Source organism: Neodothiora populina (genome assembly GCF_041146345.1).
Source record: "Neodothiora populina strain CPC 39397 chromosome Unknown canker_contig_5, whole genome shotgun sequence".
NCBI classification, from domain to species: Eukaryota; Fungi; Ascomycota; class Dothideomycetes; order Dothideales; family Dothioraceae; genus Neodothiora; species Neodothiora populina.
The window spans coordinates 463633-487727 of NW_027191405.1; the positions used below are offsets into that span (position 1 = coordinate 463633).

Below are 24095 nucleotides of genomic sequence, written 5' to 3' on the forward strand. Positions count from 1 at the left end.
GAGAACCCGCCTTCATCAGGAACGAGCCAGGTCGATGATGGAGAAGAGTGTAGACTGGCAGACTCGTCGCCGATTCAAGAGGACAAGGAAACGGACGATGATGAGGACGAGGTTATGGAGTAGGATATGGGGAAGGACGAAGGCGAGGGTGTGGACACGGAGGAGAATAAGGATCAAGATGTGGGCAAGGAACAAGATACAAATGCGGATGTGAAAGAAGATAATGAGGAAGAGGAGGAAAAAAGCAAAAAGGTGAGGTCGGTCTCCTTGTCCCCAGCTTATGTTTTTCTGCTGTCACTCTGCTTCCTTTTCTCCTTTTCTGTCGGCTTCGTCTTTTCTCGACAATTCTATTCCATTCATCCATAGCCCTATTCATCAATATGAATCCACCGCTATATCCTTATTTCTCTCTATCGACTACAAGCCTTCATTACCCACTCTGCCCTCTGCTTCTTTACACATGATGAATTCCTCGTTGCACTTTTTCCCTTCCCTCTGTTCTAATCGCGCGCACAAGACAAGAAGAGGAGATAAGGTAGCTAAACCGAGAGAAGAAGTACAGAAGGAAAGGATTAAGGACAGACAATAAGAGAGGACAAGATGGCTTCTGCACTAGATGAAGGCCCTTACCCATCATTCAGATAGAATCCCACGTGAAGCTACACACAAAATACAAAACCACAAGAGTGCCTATCAATAAGCGAATAAGAATAGATGAAAAGAACTAGATTCAAAGAATACATAAAACCCACGCCCCACAAGCCATCTATCCTATCCTCCCCATCCTGTCGAACTATATCCTATGTGGAACAGCTATGCTCTGTGCCGCCAAGTCCACGACCCTGATTCCCGCCCCATGCCTTTCGCATCCTTCCCCACTTATGCCCCTCCTGTCCTCGCTAAAAACACGCTTGTACACACTTGACTTCCGCGCCTTACTTTCCTCTTTATCGGGTAGTTTCGATATTCTTACTACCTCGAGACTATTTTCCTGTCTTATCGCTTGCAGAAGCGAGTGGATTGGGGAAGGTACTCTAGGCGGTCGAGGTCAAGTAATCGATAGCCTATGAGAACCCGTTAGCATCAAATGTCTCTCTTATACAGACGTCAAACATGCAAAAAAGCAAGGAAGGAACATACCTTCTCGATATTATAATCATAATCCTCAAGCGCCTTAACAGCCTTATCCCTATTGAAACCCATGCCCACAAGTCTCTTGACAGTAGGATCGTCATGCTCGCCAGTATTAGTGATTGCTCTACCGAGCGCCGGTTTCGTGGGCTGGAGGTTACTGCTGCTTGGGCCGGCCTCGCGGGTGTTGTCTACGCCCGGGAAGGGCAAACCTGACATGTTTGCTGTTGTGGGACCTGAGTTGACGGGGGAGGTCGCTTGCGCAGGGTCTAGGCCGGGGAATGTGGGCTCGGTGTTCACGGCCGGCGAAGTGTCAAGGCCCGAGAATATGGCGTCCCAGTCTGCGGATGGTTGGGAGGGCTGGGTGTTTGCGAATGCGGTTGACAGACTGGGGTTTGCGTGGTGGTGGCTGCCGTTGTTACCCTCGAATCCACTGAAGCCGTTTGTTGTCGATGAGGCAGAGGGTCCGTGGACTGTGGAGATGGAGTGGCTGGGAGAATCGAAAGTAGGGGTGAACTCGTCACCGCGGACTTCGGATTCTATGCCGAAGTCGGGGTCTTCGACTGTGGCCTCGCGAGCTTCTTCGAGATCGTCGAAGTCGTCAAAGTCATCGTGCACGGGCTCGGCCTTGACTTCGGTCGCCGCAGCAGCAATTACAGGGGCAGCATGAGCAGCAGCGCCGAGGTCTGTCGACGTGGAGATTGGGCGTGATCCTGCATCGTGGAAGACGTCCGAGGTGGCGGTGGTGGGAGTGTGAGGAGCAGCTTGATGGGGCACACTGTGAGGCACCGCTGATTGCGTCGGATCCTCGCGAGAGGGCAGTAATCCTCCAAATTCAGGTGGGAGCTGGCCTGACCCTGCGTGATGCTCGACGCTGGCATCGTATGACGGCGGAGAGACCTGAGCAGAGATAGACGGCGCCTCAGACACAGCGCGAGAGTCTTCGCCAAGGTGTGGACGAAGAGCAGCTGCGGTGACGAACGGGCCAGGCGCGGTCATACCTGATGCGACGGGAGAAGCAATAGAAGGAGCGGCATGCTCGACATGCTCGACATGCTCAGCCTCGACCGGCTCAAGAGGCGCGCCGTTACCAGCGGAAGGACCAGCGCTAAAGTCATCGTCAAAGCCATGCTCACTGGAACTGTCACTATCACTGTCTTCAAGCTCGCGAATGGCAGGAAACTCATCGTTTACATTGGTCGAGGAACCGTGAGCATGTTCGACAGGATTGAACGCATCATGGGCAGGCTCCTTGCCCTTGGACTGAGGTGCATCGCCAAAGTCAGCGAAAGCCGAGTCAAAGTCGTCATGAGTGGCTGCTCTCGCAACAGGAGCGTGGATCTCCGGACCCTGACCAGTCGTCTGAGTCGTCAGGGGAGTTGCAGTTTCTTCAGGGAAAGCGCCGGGCATGTTCTCGGACTCTGGAAGAGGTGTCGGTAGCTGAGTCGGCTCTGCAGCCAGTTGCCCAGCGTGTATCCCCTGCAATGCTGGACCGGATGTCTGAGCTGGTGGGGTAGTGAGGTTTTCGTGGCCGAAAGGAGATGGCTCAAATGCATTTGGGCCGTCGAACGGGGACGAAACAGGCCCGGTGGCGACACTTCGGTTGTCAATGCTGGCAGGAGCCGCGGCGCGGACAGAAGAGTCGAGTGAACCTTCACGCTGAAGCGTACCCATTGGCAGATTGTTAGGCGTGAACTGTCTAGACTCAGGTGGAGGTGGAGGGTGTTCGTGGTCGTGAGCAGCCGAGATAGGAGGAGTCACGGACGGCGTGGGACGACCTTCAGAAGACACGGACTGGCCAGACTCGTTGGCAGGGAAGGAAACGGCAGGAGGCGTTTCGGTGTGTGTTTGCTGCTGCGAGAATGAAGGACCGAAAAGGGCGTCGAAGGCACTGTGGTTCGGTGCGACAGATCCGGTGGGCGAAGTAGCACCTGCACCTCTGAAGAAAGGATTAGTGCTGACGGACGCTGCCGGGCTGACAACGGCAGATCGAGGAGACGCGATTTCTCGAGTTTGCTCTTCAGCAGCACGAGATTGATGTTGCTCAACGGTCTTGAGGTGCTCCTGCTCTCGCTGCTTGAGCAACGATTCCTTTTCTGCCAGCTGTGCCTCCCGCTCCTGCAATTGCCGTCCCTTCTCCTCGTGTTGCCTCTCCCTCTCTTCGTGAAGAGCCTTCTGTCTCTCCCACTCCTCGGCCTCGTTGGCGAGTGTGCTCATCGCAGTCTGGAGATTACCGCGCTCACCCTCGTTGGTCGCAAGCTGCTTCTTGTTGATGGCAACCATACCCTTCTGTTGACGAGCATCAGATCGCATCTTCTCGACCTGAGGCTTGAGCTGAGCAATCTCTGCATTGAGCTGAGAAATGCGCTGTTTCAAGCTGACGTTCTCCTGCTGGTCGGCGTGTAGCTGTTGAGCGATGGTCTGGTGCTGTGTGCTCAAGTCTTGATATGCTCCCTCGATCATAGCAAGATCCTTCTGCAGCTTCGTGGTCTCGGTGCGAGAAGCCGTCAACTGCTCCTCCAGTGTCTTGACGGCGCGAACTTCTTGCTCGTACGAGGCACGGAACTGCTGCAGACGCATCTCCAAGTCGCGCTTCTGGTTGTTTGTAGCGGACAAATCACGCTGGTGAGTCTCCTTCTTGGTCTGAACATCTTGCATCTGGTTCCGAAGGTTGCCGATTTGGTTGGACATGTTGGCCAGTTCGGTGGTGTCAGTGGTGATGTTCTTGGTCTCGTCTTCCGGAGCTTCGCCGAGCAGATCATCCATGACGCTAGGGGGCGGCATCGCTCTTGCCTGTGCTGGCTGAGATGAAGCATTGCTGCCTCCAGTATGCTGAGCAGCCAGACTTGCGCCGAATGCCGACGAGGGCATGAAAGGCTTGAACATGCTGGAGGAAGCGGCGGGCGTAGGCGCAAAGCCGGTCTTCTGTGGCGAAACCGGAGTGGACGAAGCGTTGGCGCCGAAAGGATCCTTGCTCACCGGGGCACCGAATACAGGCGGAACACCAGTGGTCTGGGCGGAGAGGGCAGGCGTTGAAGCCGCAGGCTTCGGAGGAGAGTCAAGACCAAACAAGTCCTCTGTAGCAGACTTGGGGAATTGAGACGTGTTTGCTGCATTGTCGAAAGCGGGCGCTGTCGTCTGAGCGGCAGGTCTCGGCTGGTTGCGCAAGCTTGGGGGAATAAGCGCAGGAGGAAGGAAAGCCGGCAGAGGCGGGCCTCCTGCGGGTTTACTTCTCTCCTGTCTGATCAAGTACATGGCGACAGCGAATTCATCACGGCTTAAGCGTCCCTCGGAGTTGATGTCTGCAAGATCCCAGATCTGAGCAAGGGAATCCTCCGGGAGACCGGAGTCACTGAAGAATCGCACGGCTTGGTCTCCGCTGAGGTGGCCGATGCCCGCAGTATCGATGCTGCTGAAGAATTGGTCGTATTTGGCCTTTTCTTGAGGAGTGATGAGCCAACCGCCGGTAGATTGAGCCGACATGGGAGGAGGGGGCGTTCCATACGTAGCACGAGCGAGGGGACTTTGTGCGCGCTGTGTACCGGTGAGTTGTCTGGGGATAGCGGAGGGAATGGATCCGGAATTGCGGCTTCCGTGTGGAGGAGGAGCACCGCGGCGGGCTGCAGCCTCGTACAGCCCAGGAGGGAGAACGCTAGGTAGAGCAGTGAGAGTGCGAGACTTGTACGAAGAAACAAGATGCATGGCAATGATGAACTCAGTCATGTCGAGCGAGCCCTTGCCTTCCCGGTCCGAGAGACCCCAGATTCTGCCCAAGATCTCATTGGGTAGACCAGCTCGCTCGAAGATGGCCTTTGCCGATTCGCCTGAAACAAGTCAGTGATAATGCTACTTAGCCGTCGAGTGATTGATATCTCTCACCTGCGAGTTGTCCATTTTGTGCGCCTGATCTCTCAAACAGACCAGAGTACTGAGCGACCTTGTCCGGGGTCATTGGTGGTATACGGATACCTGTGCCCTGAGGCTGCAATGCACCAGCAGGCGGCACGCCAAGAGCAGGCGAATTGGGGTGAGCAGGAGGAGCGACTGCCACAGCTGGGGGAGGAGGGATAGAAACACCCTCGAACTTGGGTAGCGGACCCTGCTTGAAGGCAAGATCAGGACTGAGGTCGCGTCCAGCCTGATAATGTCCGATCAACCGCAGAGCGACACAGAAGCCTGGCTTGGTCAATAGGCCTCGGTTCTCCGAGTCGGCGATCTGCCATATCTCTCCCAGTACATTCGGTGCTACTCTTGTCTTTTCGAAGAAGTTGACTGCGACCTCGCCCGTCACCACGCCGAGACTGTCCGTATCTGCTTGGTTGAAGAGAGTGCTGTAGTATTGCTTCTCCTGCGCCGTGAGGTTCAGGACCGGGTGATCTGAGGAAGGGTCGGCCCAAGGTCAGTCTCGCTGTCGCTATGTATCAATCATCAAATGATTCCCCTTACTGATGTCAGTTCCCGTCGTCACAGACATCCTGACTACTGCTTTTCCTTTATTCTATTATGTCGCTTCGCCCATGCGCGTATGTTCTGCCTGATCCAGAGGAAGAGGAGTCGTCAGGCAATAATCTCAGGCTGCCGCGTACACCTCAACGTGCCTTCTGTTTCTGACGAGTTGCAACTTCCGTCTTGTTTCTTATTGGTATTACACAGGGTATCTAGTGTCCTGTCCGAGACGAGAACGTCGTGCACAATATTTCGATGATTATTTTTGTGGATGGATAGAAAAACAAGTAGGGTAGTCTTGTAAAAACACAATCAATGCCATCAATAGGAGACTTGGTCGTGTCTCTTGTCTCTCTGTGGTTCTCCGGAGAGTGCACAGGTGCAACAAGCAAGTTCCCGCGGGTCCCTCAGTGTTGCCAAAGCTGGATCCGAGTGATGCCAGAACCATGCGAAGCTCGGACCAGGGCCCTTGCCATGACGATTCACAGCCGCCGGAAACTCTAATTACTGTCCCGCTAAGAGTAGGTACAGTACCCAGCTTCCATTTCCCCCTGGTGTTACAAAAGTCCTCTGGTCTCCCACTTGTACAGGTGCAGTGAGGTATCCACCACGTGCTGGTTGCACTAGCGATATGTACAACGACCTATTGGCTAGGTATCCAAGATCCACTGCATCTATATACGGTAGGCAAGCACTCGGTAGAAGTGCATACCGCAGATAATCTCTCCGCGCAGTATATAAGCACATCGCCCCAATCCCATCTACACACTAGATCTCATGATCACCATAACACCGCGCAAGCGAACACGGAGAGCGCAATGTCCGAGAAGCCGCGTAGTCACAGTCCAATCCCGAGTAGTGCGATCCGGGAGATTTCGAAGCTATAGTGCAAAGTAAAGGTGTGGTATATATGCCTTACACTTTCGTATATTTAGCTGGCTGTGCATAATGAGATGGAGAATGATTAGGCATATGAGCTGTAGAGACTGCTATGCATCCATGCAAAAGGGAGATTTGTTATACAGATATATTCAGAGTTGAGAAAGCCTGCTCACTTATGCTAGATCATGTTCAACGCCTCCCCTTGCTTGCCGTCCTACCTTGTGTCGATAGCCATGTTTTTGGGAGTTTGTATGGCTCCGTGTAACGCCTTTGACTTTCCCAAAAATCAGATCGTGTACTGTACAGCTCGTTCTCATCACTTATACCCTTGGTCTGCGTCTTTGCTACTGACCAGAAGGCCGCCGATCGAATCTCTTCTTCGAATCTCCATTCTCACACCACGCGAGACCGGGCACACCCTCCTCTTTGCCCTTGCCGTTCCACCTGCCCAGCAGCCAATCAGTGACACTGACGACCTTGCCGGTCTTGGCCTCCCAGTCGCCGCCTTCTTCGACATGCTCGATGACATGTTTAGCTATGCGTCCCTGTTCGTCAAACTCGAACATGAAGAGTCCGCAGAACTCGTCTTGGTCGCTCTTTTCTTCTCCGCCCAGAAGCTCGGTGATTTTATCCACGTGCTCCGAGGCTCCTATGCCTCGGTACAGACCTCCCGTGCCTTTGTTCTTCGTCTTGCCGCAGGTCTTCCATTTGACCACTAGCTTCTCGTCTTTGAAATCCGTGCCGCTGCGCATCATGCGCTCGGATAGGATGATGAGTTTGACGTTGCCGACTACCGGCACGCGACCCCATGCGATGGGTGATGTCCACAGCGCAGCTAGATATGCGAGTCGGCCAGATACAGTAGGTAGGTGCGGATGTGTCGAGGGGAAGAGATGCAGGCGAATGCTCGGAGAAAGGATCTCTTGCGGTAATGGACTCGCGAGGAGTGTGGGTAGACGTTCGTGGAGGATTCGTACAGCTTTTATCTCTTGTCAGCCACAAGACACTGCAGTAAAACGATTGAGCTACAGGACTCACTCTTTCCAAGCTTCAAAGTCCGTCCATCCGGTGGTCTGTGGTCCCCTCCTGCTGCACCATAGCCTTGACCAGGGAATCCATCCTCGACGTCCAGTCTCGGCTGCGTGCTCGTGAACCACACGTCTCTGCAAATGACATGTCCCGGATTCCTCAGGTTCGCAAATCCACGTCTCTGTCTCTGTGTACAATGCCGGAAGCCGCCAGTAGATGCACCTTCACGGTCGCTGCTGATCACAGCTCTTCCCCACGACCCCCCATCACCGTTCCCCGTACTGCTGCTCTTGTTGCCGCAGCTGACCTGAAGCAAACCCCCAGGCAAAGGCGTTTTGCGCGTCGTAGCCGCCCGGAGTGATATCATCTGCCGCTTCTTCTGTACAGTCTCTTGAGCTGGTCGGTGGTCCGGTCGTCTCTAGTCGTAGTCATCAGAAGAGGGAGGTATGGACGTGAAAGAGCACACTAATAGTCAGGCAATCATATCAGAGAGACATTCGCGAGCAGAGTGTGTATCATCCCTGTCGTCGCATAAGTGAACTGCGAAACGCAACAATCACCAGATCCAGAACATTCCTTCTCGATCTCCAGATCTCGTATCTGATTCCCGAGAGGGTGCCGTTCCTTTACCACCGAAACAACTCCCCCCTCTTTCCTCCACCTCTAGGAAAGGGTTCAGACACTGCGCACGGACCAAAAGAGTGACGTACCCGGGGCTTTCTTTCTTGGGGAAAGCTGAGGTCGTGGGTCAGCAGAATTGGGGGGCCATCTGCATACAGTAGCTATAGCTATCAATGCACATCAGTGATCTGGCTGATGAGAGTAATGTCAAACATGCATACCTTGTCACGTGTTGCATGCAAGATGCAGGAGTGTTCGGCGATTTCGACAGTGATGGGATGGATCTCTGTTGATGGTCTACAGTACAGACAAATCATTGCGCTGGGGTAGGTAAGATAGTGTACAATACTTAGGCAGGGCACTGCACTATAAGCGTGTTAAAGCCCTCGGTCGGAATCGGAATCTGCGGCTGGGTTGTCACACCACTTGCAGTGCTTCGCCTGCGGAACTACAGTGGACCATCGCTGATGAACGCCTTAGCTGGGGTTTGGCGCAAAGTACTCATTGGTTAGTCGAGGGATAAGAGATGAACACTTTTTTGAATTCTGTCGTAGTCACTATTACCTAAAGTAAGGTGACTACAAGTGACTTTTTGATACCCGTGATACCATCGTGACTACCCCATTTCTTCCAACCTGATAGTGGTCGATGTGGAAGATGTAACGCTTTTATGCAAATCCGTCTCCCAGATGCAGTTTCCTTTTGCCTTTTCCCTGCCCAGTTATGCCTACACATTTTTGTTACCCTCCTTCTCCTTCTCCTTCTCCTTCTCCAACTTCTCCACCCTTTCTCTCAGCTGCCTGATCTGGCCCAGTCGTGCACGCCAGCTGGATGGGTATTCTCCGCTACCGCGATTGGTCCAGACACGGCAGAACACCTCCGCGTTGAGCACAAGGTTACGCACGTAGGCGGCGAGAGCCTTGCCAGAGACGACCTTGGTCTCCGCTGCCGAAGAGATATCCGGGAAGTCTTCACGGGTCAACACCTGCACTCTGAACCAGCTGTCCTGGAACCAGACGACGTCGTCCTTGCCGCCATCACCGGTGCTGCCGCTGACGGCGCGGCGTGCTGCCCGGGTACGTGTCTGGATGAATGTCTGACGAGCCTCAGGAGTGACAACAACGTAGACATAGTTGAAGGCGGATGGGAAAGTGTGAAAGTCAAAGCCCGCAAGCAAACCGGAGTTGTCGAAGACGACGTTGACGTAATCGTTGCCCACGTGAGACTTCTTGCGCGTGCAGAGCGGATCGTGCTCGCGATTGGTAGGCATTAGAGTAGTGATGTGATAATTAAGCGTCGTGACTCCCTCCGTATGTTGGTACGTGGTAGGGCCGTCAAAAGCACCCTCAGACGTGTCCAGACCAGCTACGTTGCCGCGGAACCCAGCGAGCCTGATACGACTTCCCATGCCGTTGATGAAAAGGAGGTAATCAGGGGAACCAGAAACATTGGCGAGAATGTCGGCTTCCTTGGTCTGAGACTCTCCGACATAGATGATACCACACTTGAAGTAGTCGATGGGTGAGGTTCGGTCGAAGATGCCAAGTGCTCGCTTTGTCGCGTCAGTCATAGGCAGAGGTATGGGTGGGGCCGCACTGTTAAACGGCCCATTTATGGCAGTGGCCAAAGAGTGCTGCGTGAAAACATCTTCTGGTGTGGCTTCGGACCCAGCGGCGACTGGCAGCTGAAGGAAATCTGTTCCAGAGCAACGTCTTTCAACCATCTCTGCCAATGTCGCCTTTGGCTGGATCGAAACCGTCAACATGCAGTATTCGGAGATCCATGTCTTGGTGGTTGGATCTTCAGTCGAACCTGATGGTGTGACAGCAGATGCACTGTCCTCGTTCCGTCCCTCAGTCATACGCCAGAGATGATCAAGCGTCACGATTGCTTCACCTTCGACATTGCCGGCCTGATCGCGGCTGAGAAGCCTTGACTCCATCCATGGCAAGTATTTTCTTCGATCGTCCCCTTTGAGCGTCAGGAACCAGAAAGTGATGACGTGGTAGCTGATGGCGAAAACGTATTGCGGAATGTCTTCAGTCGAAGGTCGTTGACCACTAGCCACCGAACCTTGCCGAGTCGGATTGGCCGATCTATTAGTCCCACGAAGCTGGGACTCGTCATGTCTTTTGCCTCTTGCGTATTCTATATAGCTGAAGCAGACGCCGAAGACCGTCTTGATCTCGTCTCCATGAAAGCGTGATGCAAGTTCGAGGCGAGACATTCCCGCAAGAAATTCAAGCACATGGATGGCCGCATCTGACTTGGTGACGATGGTGGACATCTTCTCCACAATGCGAACAAGATCTCTGCTTAGAGATAGAGGAAGTTCATAGCAACAGAGTGTCAACGCATGGATGCATGGCACGGTTGTGATGTCCCATGCCGTCAAGCCCATGATGAAAGTGGACACCATGCGCTCCGTTTCGCTTCGCGGAAAGTGCCAATGGTATCCTATGATAGTGGTCAAGATCTCGATGAGGCAAAATGCAACATCACCTTGTCTGAGACCTGACTCTTCTGGTGGCTTGAGGACCGTCTGCATCTGGACCTTCTGACAGATGGTGCTGGCTAATACTCTTACATCTCCTATCACTTCGGTGAAGAGAGACTGGTTGGAGAGCTGAGCAGCGAGGTGGACAATAACATAGCTGTAGGTCTCCCAATCGGCGCCTTCACTGATAATAGTCGTGATCGTGCGGAGCCAAAGTCCCATATCGAGGTTGCAGTCCTTCTCGGCCTCTTCCTCTGCGGCGCTGGGGTTGTCGGAGCGAAGCAGAGGGCTGATTGTGGTTGGTGGTTGATCTGGCAAGCCTGAGATCTCTCCATACTTCCATGTAATTTCAGAAGGCTCACGCTCGAACGGAAGCGATGCGCGACGCATCGACAACTTTGGACGCTCCGAATTTCTGTCCAAGGCGACCGCGAGACGTTCACCTGCTGGGGAAGCGACGTAAAAGATGTGATGTTCAATATCACTACGGATGCGAAAAAGGCCCCTCATCAACATTACTGTTGCTTCAGGAGGTCGATTGGAATCCCGGCTATTGATCAGCCCTATGATCTCGCGGTAGATCATCTGCGCACGCAAGGGGTGGCTCATACTACTTTTCATAAGCAGCATAACTAGACCGGCCTCGGGCAGCATGGTCGGGAATGTATCGTCGCCAGTGAAGGATGCGCCGGCGTATTGTTGTTGTGGAGGGTCATTGTGTTCGAGAAGATCGTTTGCATAGATTGCAAAATCCGTGTGACCGGCATTCGTCTCGATGCGCGCAGATTGCAGAAGAACATCGACAACCCTCTTGAACCCTTCCTCTCTGCTTATCAGGTGCTCTGAAACGAACGAGATCAGACAGTGGACCAGATTACCACGGAAAGTATAGTTCTTCTCACTTTCCAGAGCTTCGACGATGATGGTGCCGCAGATTCGGACAGCATCTGGCTCACCCAGCTCCTGGGCTTTACGGAGCGCTCCATTGACAACGGTCAACGCACGTTGGCGCCACCTGAGAACCATCTGCTCATCCCGAATATATGTCTTGGCAATTTCGTTGATCTCTGGTAGCCAATTTCCCACCGAGATACGGAACGCCGACGGATGGTAAGCTTCGATAAGTCGGTTGGTTTGCCTTTCGTTGAGCAGCTGTGCGGCAGAGAGCGCGATTTTTCTAAGTGCTCTGGACTGCGTGAGACTTATTGACTGAAGATTTTCAAGTTGCTCAATGATTGCGGACGTCAGAGCCTGTCGCTGTTGTACTCTATCCCCATCTGGACATGCTAAACCCGGTGATGGATGATCGTCGCGGTCGAAGCGGGAGAGTCTAGGCGTTGTGGCACAGACTGCGATTGCCATGTGTAATTGCGTCCAGTCTAGCTCGGCGACGAACTCTGCTTGCATTTCTTGATCTTGCAACAGATCACGGATGAGTTTGAGTCGGACACATGAATTGGCTATGGGATCAGGACCGGGTATGTCAGTAGAAAGCGTCTCGAGGAGCTTGTCAAGATCAAAGTTGACATTCCTGCGGGTTTGCATGTCGGTCAGTGATCTGTGGATCAACATAGCAGCTCCACGTGCTTGTTCGTTGTACTCGTTATCGTCATGCAAGCTCTCCAAAAGGCCGTCCATGGCTAGGTCCTTGAGATGTGTGCTGAGGAGCCTGGTGAATGTCATCCAGACATGTTCAAGCATCATCTCGTGTCTTTTCTTGTACTCTGCACCGCGATCATGTTGCATACAACTAACATATGCTGCGCCGATCCAAGAACTGAGAAGCTTGCTGATGATGGAGACGACATCTCGGGGTATACAGGTGTAGGCGATGAGGTTGTCTAGGATTGAAACCACTTTCAGATGCTTGCTCGCTGCGGTATCTTTGCCCTGTCTGAGCATTTGTGTGATAAGATTGCCAACATCGTCGTCAGAGACGAAGCGTGCGTTGAACTTGATGATGTTTGAAAGAACGTCAAGCGAGTCATATAGTTCGATACCCAAGTCCTGGGTGGTGATACGATAGAAGTCACCCTTTGAGGTAGTATCCCTGGATTCACCATAGAGCTTAGAAATGAGTTCCGGAAGATGGACTTCGAAGCCTTCTATGTCGCGGCCCTGATCTGTCAAGAAGGACAGCAAGCACGATTGGTGGCGATTGTAATGGTCGGCGGAATTATTTCTCACGAAATTAGTAAAGAAGGTGACACGATGCAGAGGGATGCACTCTTCATGTTTTGCAATTTTCGCGATGACCGTGTAACCAAGGTTGGAAACATCGAGGTCTTCGTCCGAGATGAGTTTTTCACAGAAGTCAAGGACAGCTTGAACGTCTTCTACTGGAATGATGTCAATGGTATCGCGGATCTTCGCCACGCGAGCAGCTAATTCAAGATCGGTGTCACCCGAGAGGAGGCGGCTCAGGAGTTCTGGGCTGGCGTCAAAAGGCACACGAGGTCTTGATTGACTTGCCGTGCGTACAGACGGGTTACTACAAACAACAAGTTAGCCATTCAATCCATGGGTGAGGAGAATATTGCTGAAATACAAGCAATGCGCAAAAAGCCATCTCCAGAAGCCTGCCATGGCGATCTGACCGGGTTGGATTGAAGAAGTTATGGCAGGAAGAAAGTTTTGACGAAAACGAGCAGGGTAGGAAGAAGCAGAGGAAGTGCAGGTGATCATAATAAACAGACAGAAAGGCGAGCAAACATGAGGGCCTGGTATGCGGGTGGAATGATATGAAACATCTCGGCAACTCGGCGCCGGGGTAAAACTTGGGAAAGGCGGATGTCAAAGACAAACAGGAGGACATATGTATCAATTGCTTTTGCATCCCATGCCATGGCTGGTGAAGGACCTAGCTTCTGGAGATACAGATGTAGACGGGATGAGCAGAGACTCGGCTCTCGGCGTATACCTTTGTCCGGGGTCCTGGTCGTCTTGAACAAGGCCATCATCTAGATCTGGTTCTTTCTGATGCAGAGCAACATCTGCGTACGATACGGTAGACGAAATCACCGGAGACGACCAGATGGTCTATCCATAGCTCAACGCAACATCCAACATCTGCCTCCTAAGATCCTCTGTCTGCGAGTGCTTGTTCCATGTTGAAAGGTCTGAGATTCTCAAACACAGATTACACGCCGACATCCGACAGGGCGTTTTCAGCCCCTCAAGGTGATTGTCTCGCGCGGGCTCAAGTACTGCGACCCCAGCAAGGACGACTACAACAGGCCAGGCGAATGATAGAGAAGAGAGCCATGCCACAAGCAAGAGATACATGCAAAGAAGCGAACGTGACAGAAAAGAAAAAGAGATTGTACCGTACCTAGCAGCAGATTTAGGCTTCGGCGAGCCAAAGAAAGAAGAGTTCCTCCGCTCCAACTGGACTCCGCGAATCATTATTGAGTAAGTTGTCAGGTGGTGGCCTCAACATGAGACAATTTGGCATCGATGAATTTGGCCTGTTCGCTCGATGACGAAACAAGTAGAGATGAGCAGACTTGATTGTCAGTGGAAGATGGTCTCCAGAAGAAGCAACGAGTAAAGCGAAGGCGAGGCCTAGAAGCTTGCATGCTTGCGCTGATGAATGGAGCGAGTGGACGACATCAAGCACAGAGTGAGCAAGTGAAGGTGGAGTCCAGTGGTACGGAAGGTGAGTCAGCTGCCGAGAGCAATCAGGAAGGGAAAAGTGAAGTCGGCGGCGAGAATGGTCGACCTGGTCGGAAGAGAATGATGAAGTTTATCGCATCAAGAATGGCTCGCAGATAAGTAGACGATGCGATGACCAACACTAAAGATATGGACGGGGGCGTCTGTGGTTCGAGATCTAGAGCCAGCAGTGTTACAGTATCTCCGTCTCAAAGGCCGTTCCCGCACTGCCCAACTAGAATGGACGGATGGCTCCAATCTCCAGTAGACCACAGGATGAATCGAATGCTTCTGGCTGGACTCGGGTGGGTCCGATGGCAGTAGGGCACGACGGCATGTGGAGAAGGACGGGAGATATGCCAAGAAATCACTCGCATCAGTGTCTTGGGAAGTAGCGATCACAGATGCAAGCCGAGCGAGGGAGGTTTAATTACTGTAAAAGTGTAAGTAAAGGTACCTGACTTTTGTTTGTTGCGATGTGGAGAACGAGGTGGCTTTTTGTTAATGGGAGGAGTTAATCAATGCGATATTCGATTGATTATTTCTGTGCTGTACTTGGCGCGAGCATATACCTTATCCTCATCGTGCAGTGAGATCCCCTGGTTCCACTGTGTTTGCTGTACTTGTCGCTACAGCTTCTCCCACTGCTGCTTCTACTGTAGATAATTACGTGGTTCCCGATCCTTCTGGCCACCTCAGGCATTATTATTCATAGATGCGCTCCACATTCGCCAACCGCATACTGCATACACCAGGATATATACTGCACATTGCACATACATACGGTATCTACACACACACTCTGCATGACATGCCGTCATTGGAGAATTCGTTCAATTGACAGCTCCCCAATCTCCCCGGCTGAGACTGCTCTCTGTCATCTATTGGCGATAATTGCCCGAGGGTGACACAGTACACAACTTCCTCGTCATCATCATCGTCGACAACAACCCAAAAACCAACAACATCCACCAGGCCATGCTGTCAGCTGCCTCTGTCTGGATCAGCACCACGGACGACCTGACTAATTTCAAAGCTGGCCAAACAACTTACTCTTCCTCGACCAAATGCTTCCATGGCAGCTGACCCTATATCACCCATCGCGTCGGCGCGCGTGCGGGTCCTCGTCCTGCCCGCCGGTAGAATTAAGAGAACTCGTTTCATGACATTTGTAGCAAGACTACAGCATGAACCTTCTGTACGCTTGGGGGACATCAGTCCCGATGCGAGCGCAGGCGCGGACTCCAGTAGGTTGTTCTCTTGCTCGCTGAATGCCAATGGCTGATCGGATCTTCCCAAAGCTATGTTCTCGCCCATGGCCTTTCCCAATGGAGCCCTGCTATACCACTATTCGACTGCCATGCCTCCGCCTTCGAATCTGGCTCTGGCACCTTACGAGCTCTTTCGCGAACCAATGATGCTGATTGGCATTGCGGATGCCGAGGAGTATCATGGCGAAAATCACCGAGGGAGCGATGCAGCAATAAAGGCTGAACTAGAAAAGGTGGCAGATCATCTGAAAGAGCAATTCCCCAAGATACTGGTCCGCCAGCTCCTCATCATTGACGGCCCCCCGGATCACTCGTCAGATTGGGTGCCAGAAGGTGCCATGTGTGTGCCGGCGCAGAAGGACTCGAGATCCACCACGATGAAGACTGTCATGTGTGACATTTCGGCCAAGTTCCTGGCTGAGCTGTCTACCTATGCAAAGGCGGTACAGGCATTGCCCAGCGTTCAATCTCCTGGTCTATCCTCGCATACGTCTCAAATCCCCCACAGGCCTTTTCCAGACCGCTCGGGCAGCACAGCCTCTGCGCCGGACACGCAATCGCGGAACAGATCTCCTTCCACCGTCGATCATCGCTCCTCTTCGCCGTCTGTGAATCCGCCCACCTCGTTCGATGACATGGTCAGCGCTTCCATCCCGGGCAACGCCTTGACAAGAACTGCAAGCCGCACGGAAAAGGACGGCCTTAGGACGGCAAGCCGAGACCGCATGTCCATGCAGGCCTTCGGCTCGTCAAACGCCGCGGAAAAGGCTCGAAACAAGGGCAAAGCTCGAGTCGGAATCGTCATTGGCAACCTGTATATGCTGGCAGGCCGCTGGTCTGACGCTTGGCGAGAACTCGTCGAAAACACCAACAAAGCTCGGGTAGCAAGCGATTATATATGGTATGCCAAGGGTCTTGAGAGCATCCTCGTCTGCATGCTGTTGTTCGTGTGGGCTGGCTTTGATTTTCACATTCCCGCCATCTGCTATACTGGACTGGACAGGCTCTCGTCGTTGAGCATTCCCAACGGAGTCAAGGACGGCTTACCTTCCTTGGGCTCGCAAGATCCTGTGGCGGCAAAAGATGCCGCGCATCGCTGCGCGCAACTTCTACCAGATCTTGTCAATCTGATAGTGACCATCCATGATCGTACGAGTGCGCCAGGCGCAGAGACAGTACCCCCAGTCGCGTATTCCGAGAGCATTATTCGCATGTCCAAATTGCTTGCCGTCTTACATACCGCCGACGGGCAGCTTGAGCCCAAAACAATTGGCAGGATGGTGAGCGGGAAATCGCTGAGTCGAGCACACCTCAAGGCCGGCTTTGCTAAAAGCATATCAAAACACTCCATCACAGATTTACTCTTCCGCGCGTATCCCTCATCTAGTGCAGTACTGCCCCTGACAGATGCCACCAAAGTGCTTGCTGGCATAGCATCCGTACTCTCGTTACTCGCACTCGAGCGCAAGAAGGCCATGGTCATCAAGGAGCTTACCGCCTCGTTGGTCCCAGCACTTGTACAAGCCAGGAAGGTGGGCGCCGCGGAGATGGGTATACATCCAGCGGCTAGTCTCTCTTCTGCATTTGATATTCCTACAGGCAAGCATGCGGGCATCAATGGTCTGTTGGAAGAGGTGCACTCCATTTACGGCGCCCGTGACCCTGACCACCCCACGACGGCAGAAGAGCTGCACGGCGAGGGAGAGGCAAGCATAGAAGGTCTGGTAGACGCAATCGTCCGCTCTGCTACCGATGCCGCGGATGCTCAGGCTTCCGGTAGTCTGAGCCTGAAGATTGGCATCTTACGTGCTTGCGTCGACTTTTGCGAAGCTTTGCCAGATCTCGCAGGAATCGTATACTTCGCGGCTCTCCTGTTACGTATAGCTGGCCCTCACAGTGCCGTTGCGCCTGGCACACTAAATGCTCGCGTTAAGCTAGCGACCGAGGAGCAAATACGTCTCATTTCTATCATGTCGCGGACCAGTAATGCCGCAAGCAAGATAGGCCTGCGCGAAACACTGGTTCCATATTGGGATGATTTCCTCGTTAGAAATGTCCAATGGATAGAGGAACCAAGCCTGGACAAGTTGCGCGAGCTTCGTCAGCCTGATTCGACTGCCAAAGTAAAAGCAAAGAGGCGGACACCCTTCCTCTATGATCCATCCGAGAAGAATGAGATGAAAGAGCCTGAAAAGATTATTGTTGCGGAAGAGCCTGCAAAGGTACTGTTGACCTTGCAAAACCCATACGACTTCGAGGTAAGGGTCGAAAAGCTTCAGCTTACAACGGATGGTCCGGTCATCAAAGTACACCACATTCCCTTCATTCTGGGACCGAACCGCTTGCAAAGTGTTCCGATCTCAGTAGAGGCCAAGGAAGTTGGTAAGGCCATCATTTTGGGATGCTCAATCCAGATCGCGGGCTGTCGCGAGCAGATGTTTCCGATCTATCGGGATGCTTGGTCGGCCGAAGTACCTATAAAGATCAAGGAACTGGGCCTATTTGGACCTCCGGAAGCGATCACCGCTGCACACCCGGCATCCACGGATGGCGTGCGATCTGCGACCCCGCCTGCTCGGACTACGTTGTCATGTACAGTAATCCAGCCACAGCCACATGTTCTGGTCGATAGTACAAGTCTGTCCGAGTCCGCTCTGATGGTCCTGGAAGGCCAGAAGCGTGTCTTCCAGGTGACGCTCAACAACCCTTCTCCCACCAGAAGTGTAGACTTTTTGCACTTCTCGTTTGAGGATTCACTTACCACATCCATGAAGGCAGCACTCTTGGACAAGGATCTTTCGAGAGCCGACATGTACGAGCTCGAACTAGAGCTTGCTGAGGACCCCATCTTCATTTGGGCAAGGGCTGACTCCAAACCGGTGGGATCCATCGAGCCTGGCGAGAAAGTGACCTATGACATAACAGTTGTAGGCAGACCTGGTCTCGGCGCAGCGAGGATCATGTTCGATTACGCTTATTTGGGACAGCCTGTCTCTGAAGTCAAAGGTTCGATATACACCAGGCAAGTCGTTGTGCCGGTAGACATCACGGTCAACGCCAGCGTCCAGCTTCATCGAATCGATTTCACAGAGTTCCCCTCGGAATTCGCCTGGTCCAATCAGCATCGTCTCCGACTGGAAGGAAAGAACGAGAAACGCTTCTCGCGCCTGCTACCCACCAAGCCTGTAGAAAAGAGTAACGACAGATTTAGGTCTCTGCTTGAAAGGGTGGGGCTAAGCTCTGCCTCTGACAGTGAAGAGCATTGCCTAGTTCTGCTTGACCTGCGCAACGCATGGCCTAATCCCTTGACCGTGTCAGTCGAGGTACGAGAAAGTCTAGGCAGCGCAACTTCGTCTCCTTCACGTGAGACCGATGGTAGGTCTGACATCGCGGACGGCTGGAAGCGTGCTTATACTGTTCACGAAGTTGTCCATCCAGGCCACATTGCACGCTTGGTGTTGCTACTCCCAAAACTTCAAGTGCTTGATCCACACGCGCCAATTCCGCTGTTGTCGCCTAATCAACGGCAGTACGTTGTTAATGCAGACAAAGTCTTCTCTCAGAATGCAGAAATGACGCATAGAGAGCAGTTCTGGTTCAGAGAGGAGGTGCTCAAATACATACGCGGTTCTTGGAAGGAAGACGGCACAGCGCGACAAGGCACCGTCGATCTGAGGGGGATCCGGCTCAGTCCTCGGATGATTGACATGCTTAGACTCCAGGATGTTGACGTGACAATGACTGTGGTTGCTGCTACCTCTCAGAATTCATCGTCGTCCGAAGGTATTGACTCTGCCGACAATGACGACCCTGTTGCGGCGGAGACACCCATAACGCGCCTGGGACAGTCAGAGTTCCAAGTCTTGACTGAGTCGTTCCTCACATTACGTGCAGAAATCACCAATCGCTCTCCCATCCCGGTCCGCGGTATTCTGCGCCTCCAACCATCATGGGCTCATCAGGCATCCACCGAACACATCCCAGATATTGGTCGCAAACTCATCATCAGCGGGCTTCTACAGCAGGTTCTACCTACGATATCTCCTCGGGAGACTGTCACGGTAGAAGTCGGATTATGTCCTGTAGTCGGTGGAGAATTCGACATACACGCTTTGGTAGAGGAATTGGTGATTCCTCCCCACTACGAACATGTAGCAGCGGCTATTAATGCAGAAGAAAGGGCAATCACGAGTCAAAGCAACGATACACATGAGGATTTCTCAGTCAGCGGGCAAGGATTGAGACCTAGGGACCGACGCATCTGGCGTGCTGGAGAGGCGTGTAAGTTATTTGCTGTTGATGCCGAAGGCTGACGTGGAGGTTTCCCTATCATGTTGTAGATATCCATACCAATTTCATTCACGTACCTTTTTAATCGTTTTGCATGCCACTTATTTCCTGTCTGCTAGCCTCGGGTGACATTGAATGAAGGAAATGGTCACCAATCATAAAAGATGGCGTAAGCGTTAAGCAGTGTTTCATTCTACTGTATTGTCAAAAAGAGAACATGAACCAAAACGCGCGGCACCAGAAGCACTGATCGGTATTAGCCCAACTCTTCTATGCAAATCACTATACTACCTTAAAGACACAGGTCAACGACAGTGACTAACCCGCCCGCAACAACGCAGCAACTGAGAACGAAGTAGCCATAGGCATGTCATAGACCTTGCCCTGCTTCTCCGCCTCAATAACAATATCCCCAACCTCCTTGATGGACTCGGTCAGGCTCTTCCACCCCTGACCCTGATTGATCCACTTCAACAACTCCTCGGCTCTATCCCTCGGCTCAATAACCATGAGCGCATCGCCTTCGTCCTCATCATGCCCCAGACCCGTGTTCCGATCAGGATAAAGCTCCTTGATAGCATCAGTGATCCTATTCCAAGTCCTAGGGCCCGCGAATCCAAAGACGCGCTCGCCCTTGGCAGCAGGCGACAACAGCGCCGCGACATGCAGCAGCGAGACATCGACGACATTGACATAATTCTGCGGCTGCATGAAAGTACGCGGGACCTTTTCGTTGCCGAGGAAATAGAACGCCGCAAATCCGACCGTGCTAGGGAAGTTCTGGTTCTCGACAGACAGTGGCGCCCCGACGGTATAATCTGGCAAAACGGAATTGAAGACGACGTCCGTGTGCGTCTTGGAAAAGTCCCACATGCTCTTCTCCGCCAGCGCCTTGGAGGCAGAGTAGACGTAGAGGCCACGCTCGGGCTCGTAGGGCGGAGCCCGCTGGGCGAGCTCGATGGCCACGTCGTTGAACATCCACTCGGTTAGCGTGCGCGTGTCGTTCTTGGTCGGCAGCACGACTGCGGCCGACGACGAGGTGACGACGAACCGCTTGACCGTCGGAGTGGCTGCGGCCGCGCGCAAAGCGACGTTGATCAGCTCGACGGCGGTGGGGATGACGACGTTGGGATCGGGAGAAAAGGACACGTCCGAGGCGACGTGCACGATGCCCGCGACGCCTTTCATGATCTCGGGCGTCAGCGCGCCTTCTTTCATCTCTGGGATCTCCACGGATGTGTATTTGCCTGCGCCGTAGCGCTCGTCGAAGAACGGGTGCAGCCAGGCGGCTCGGCTGCTCGAGCGGACTACGCCTCGTACATGGTAGCCGCGCTTCAGCAGCTCGTTGGTCGTGTGGCTGCCTATGTAGCTTGTCACGCCGGTGACGAGGATTAGGGATCCTGGGGCCAGGACTGCATCTTTGGGGGCTGGGATGGTAGAAGACATGGTCTTGATCTTTACTGTGGGGTTGGAGATGATGTGAGATGAGTTTGTTTATTCACTTGTCTTGAAGATGTATGAGGTCAGTTGAATTGATGATGGGTTTAGAAGTGTGGTTGTGTGTGAAAGACTGCTTTCTTGATTTCGGTTCTGAAGTTTCTGATGCTGAGAGATTGAAAGATACTGATAGTTGCTCGAAATGAGCACCCTATTTATGCCTTTCCACTCCTTAAGCATTGAGACATACATGCGTCGAGCATGTGTTGATCAGTAATAAAGTCGTATCGAGAACCCCGCCTGCCATATAGCAACCACACTCTGCCTTCGCCATCTTACCTTACACATCCCATTCCCCCCTCCATGAGCAAAGAAACCATGCATTTGTCAGCTGAGAAGGGCTACAAGAACGAGCCCACGAGCTTATGCTCGTGTCAGCTATGGCTTTGAAATCAAGACGTTACAAAGCTGTAATGCAATCACGACGAATGACGGACAAGAAAGATAGCGACTGAAGGAGGGATGCAGTATCACGCGGGTGATTGAGCGAGGGAGTATACGACATAGTATGGGACCTAGTCACTTCGATCAGTCAACATTGATCTTAACGAGTCAGAGAACAACGGAAGATCGTCGGTCACAGTATCGGGCAGGCAGCATGTATTCAGCCTGTACGACGACGCACTTTGTGATGTCTTCGAACATCAACGTGCTACAGCTAGTGCGGGGCTTTGTAAGCGCTGATGCTGGTGCTGGTGCTGGTGCTTACGAACGCTGCTCGCTCTTCGGCATTGAAATCGTTGCATCATTGCAGGATTGACATGCAGGATCCTCTTATTTGTCTTTGCTAGCTCTCGATATTCTACTCTTAATACTGGAGTTTGAAGGCTTCTGGCTCAAGTCTCTGTCAGTGCTTGGGTCATCTAAAGCATGTCCCTTATCTTTTGATTCAGATGTCAGTTTTGATGCCACAACATCTAGACCACCTTTCTGCAGTGACTCGTCCATCTCAACAAGCTGTTGCGGCTGCTGCTGTTGCTTTTCGTCGCGTTCTTCCTTTCTCTGTAAGCCCTTATCCTTGACGAAAATATTACACAACAGCGCAACCCCAATCACCGGTGTGCAGAAGATAAACACTGTGCGACTAGCATCTGCGTATGCATCTTCGATAGTGATCCTATCGGCGCGGCTGAACGTATCAAGATCAGGCAATGCGAACGTGGAAGCTGCAATATACTGCAGCTTCGCAGGCAAGCTGCTTTGCAAGACGTTACCAGTCAGTGCTGAAGATATGGCAAGACCAACAGCACCACCAAGGGACCGCAAGAGGTTGCGATTTGAAATGATGACTGCTCGTTGCGCTTTACTACAATGCGCTTGTAGTGCCACAATCGTCGGTTGGAATGTGAATCCGACGCCAACCCCAATGAGTATCAGGAAACCACAGATGGTGCCTGCAGTAGTCTGCCGATCGCACAAGATTAGCAAACCGGCTCCCAGTGTCCAGATGCCAAATCCCGCCCAGAGCAGCTCGCCATAGCGGTTCATTCGAGATAGATATTGGCCGCCTATGACCGAGAAGATAGATTGAGAGAGCACCAAAGGCAAGATCAACACCGCCGACATAATGATACTGTACCCGTGTACATTCTGGTAATAGATCGGGAGGTAGTATAGGTAGCTGTAATAGCACACACCGAGCAGAAAACTCTGAAGAAGCATAGCTGCTACAGATGGCTTACGATACATATCAACTATATCTTGATGAGTACCAATACCAAAACGTAGACAGACTTAGACTTACGTGGCATCATGGGTAGCTTCGCAATCTTCCACTCCACCAGGACAAATACAACAGCACATACACCACCAACTGTCAGCATGGCGATAACCTCGGGCGAACCCCAAGGCTTCTCGTGGCCCCCCTCAGATATGGGGATTAGTATAAGTATGATAGCCAGAGAACCGAATAGCAAACCAAGGAAATCAACTTTACGAATTGTCTCTCTGAAGTTGACTTTTGGCATGGTGGAGGGCAATACCACATAAGCCAGCGCCGCCGCGCAGAGTGCCAGAGGCGCCAGAAGCCAGAAGAGGCCCCTCCAGGTTGCGTTTTCTGCGAAACCAGCCGCGATTAGTGGTCCCGCAGCGTTCCCAACTCCGATCATAGAACCCAGAATGCCCTGGTACTTTCCTCTCTGCTGTAGTGTGACAATGTCGCTGACGATCATATTCGTCAAGCTAACAATACCACCATTTGCTACACCGGCGAGGCCACGGAAAACATATAGAACGGTCGAGTTTGCAGCAAGTGACACGATCAAGTCGCTGATACTCAAAAGTACCAGAGCAGAGAGGAAAATAATCTTGCGACCAAACAGGTCGGAAAGTCTGCCGTACAAAACCTGAAATACGGTGTTTGCGATCAAAGCCGATGTGCCAGCCCAGGCGATTGTAGACTGAGCATTCAAGTCTTTTGCGATTGACGGCAAGAGTACACCGATGCCATTCTGATCAATGAAACAGACACAGAGGCATAGTGACATTGTGAAGAAGACTTTGAGAAGCTCGCGTAGTGGTAGTAAATTGGTCTGGTCATGGAGACCTGCCTCCAAGTCCTTGGTACCTTTTGCCATGCTGATGACGACGTTGATACTCGGTTCCTGGGTTAGAGATATGTACGTGATCACCTCTTGGATTTTTGTCTATCATGTCTTCAACGAGTTTATTTCGAGCAAGAGACTGACGGTGTGTGTTAGCATTTTTGGCTGACTGACGGATCTAGATAGGCCATCTGCCTGCATATTAAAGATGGAAGGTGATGAGCGCAGTACGGT

At 52.5% G+C, this 24095-nt stretch overlaps 5 protein-coding genes across 5 annotated transcripts; 1 reads left to right on the forward strand and 4 right to left on the reverse strand.

Annotated features, from left to right (window-relative positions):
• Window positions 1-1034: 1034 nt before the first annotated feature.
• AAFC00_005152 (uncharacterized protein) lies at window positions 1035-5605 on the reverse strand (the record flags this gene model as incomplete). The annotated part of the gene is made up of 4 exons (XM_069344898.1): window positions 1035-1064; window positions 1141-4955; window positions 5011-5508; window positions 5578-5605. The coding sequence occupies 4 exons, from the start codon at window positions 5603-5605 to the stop codon at window positions 1035-1037; spliced, it is 4371 nt and encodes a 1456-aa protein (XP_069202726.1).
• A 1198-nt stretch (window positions 5606-6803) lies between these two features.
• AAFC00_005153 (uncharacterized protein) lies at window positions 6804-7855 on the reverse strand (the record flags this gene model as incomplete). Its single annotated transcript, XM_069344899.1, has 2 exons — window positions 6804-7438; window positions 7498-7855. The coding sequence occupies 2 exons, from the start codon at window positions 7853-7855 to the stop codon at window positions 6804-6806; spliced, it is 993 nt and encodes a 330-aa protein (XP_069202727.1).
• A 981-nt stretch (window positions 7856-8836) lies between these two features.
• On the reverse strand, window positions 8837-14011 carry AAFC00_005154 (uncharacterized protein; the record flags this gene model as incomplete). The annotated part of the gene is made up of 2 exons (XM_069348603.1): window positions 8837-13097; window positions 13938-14011. 2 exons carry the CDS (start codon window positions 14009-14011, stop codon window positions 8837-8839), a joined length of 4335 nt encoding a protein of 1444 aa, XP_069202728.1.
• A 1324-nt stretch (window positions 14012-15335) lies between these two features.
• Window positions 15336-19844, forward strand: AAFC00_005155 (uncharacterized protein; the record flags this gene model as incomplete). Its single annotated transcript, XM_069344900.1, has 2 exons — window positions 15336-15507; window positions 15562-19844. The coding sequence occupies 2 exons, from the start codon at window positions 15336-15338 to the stop codon at window positions 19842-19844; spliced, it is 4455 nt and encodes a 1484-aa protein (XP_069202729.1).
• Window positions 19845-22092: 2248 nt separating this feature from the next.
• AAFC00_005156 (uncharacterized protein) lies at window positions 22093-23894 on the reverse strand (the record flags this gene model as incomplete). Its single annotated transcript, XM_069344901.1, has 2 exons — window positions 22093-23012; window positions 23063-23894. 2 exons carry the CDS (start codon window positions 23892-23894, stop codon window positions 22093-22095), a joined length of 1752 nt encoding a protein of 583 aa, XP_069202730.1.
• Window positions 23895-24095: the final 201 nt, after the last annotated feature.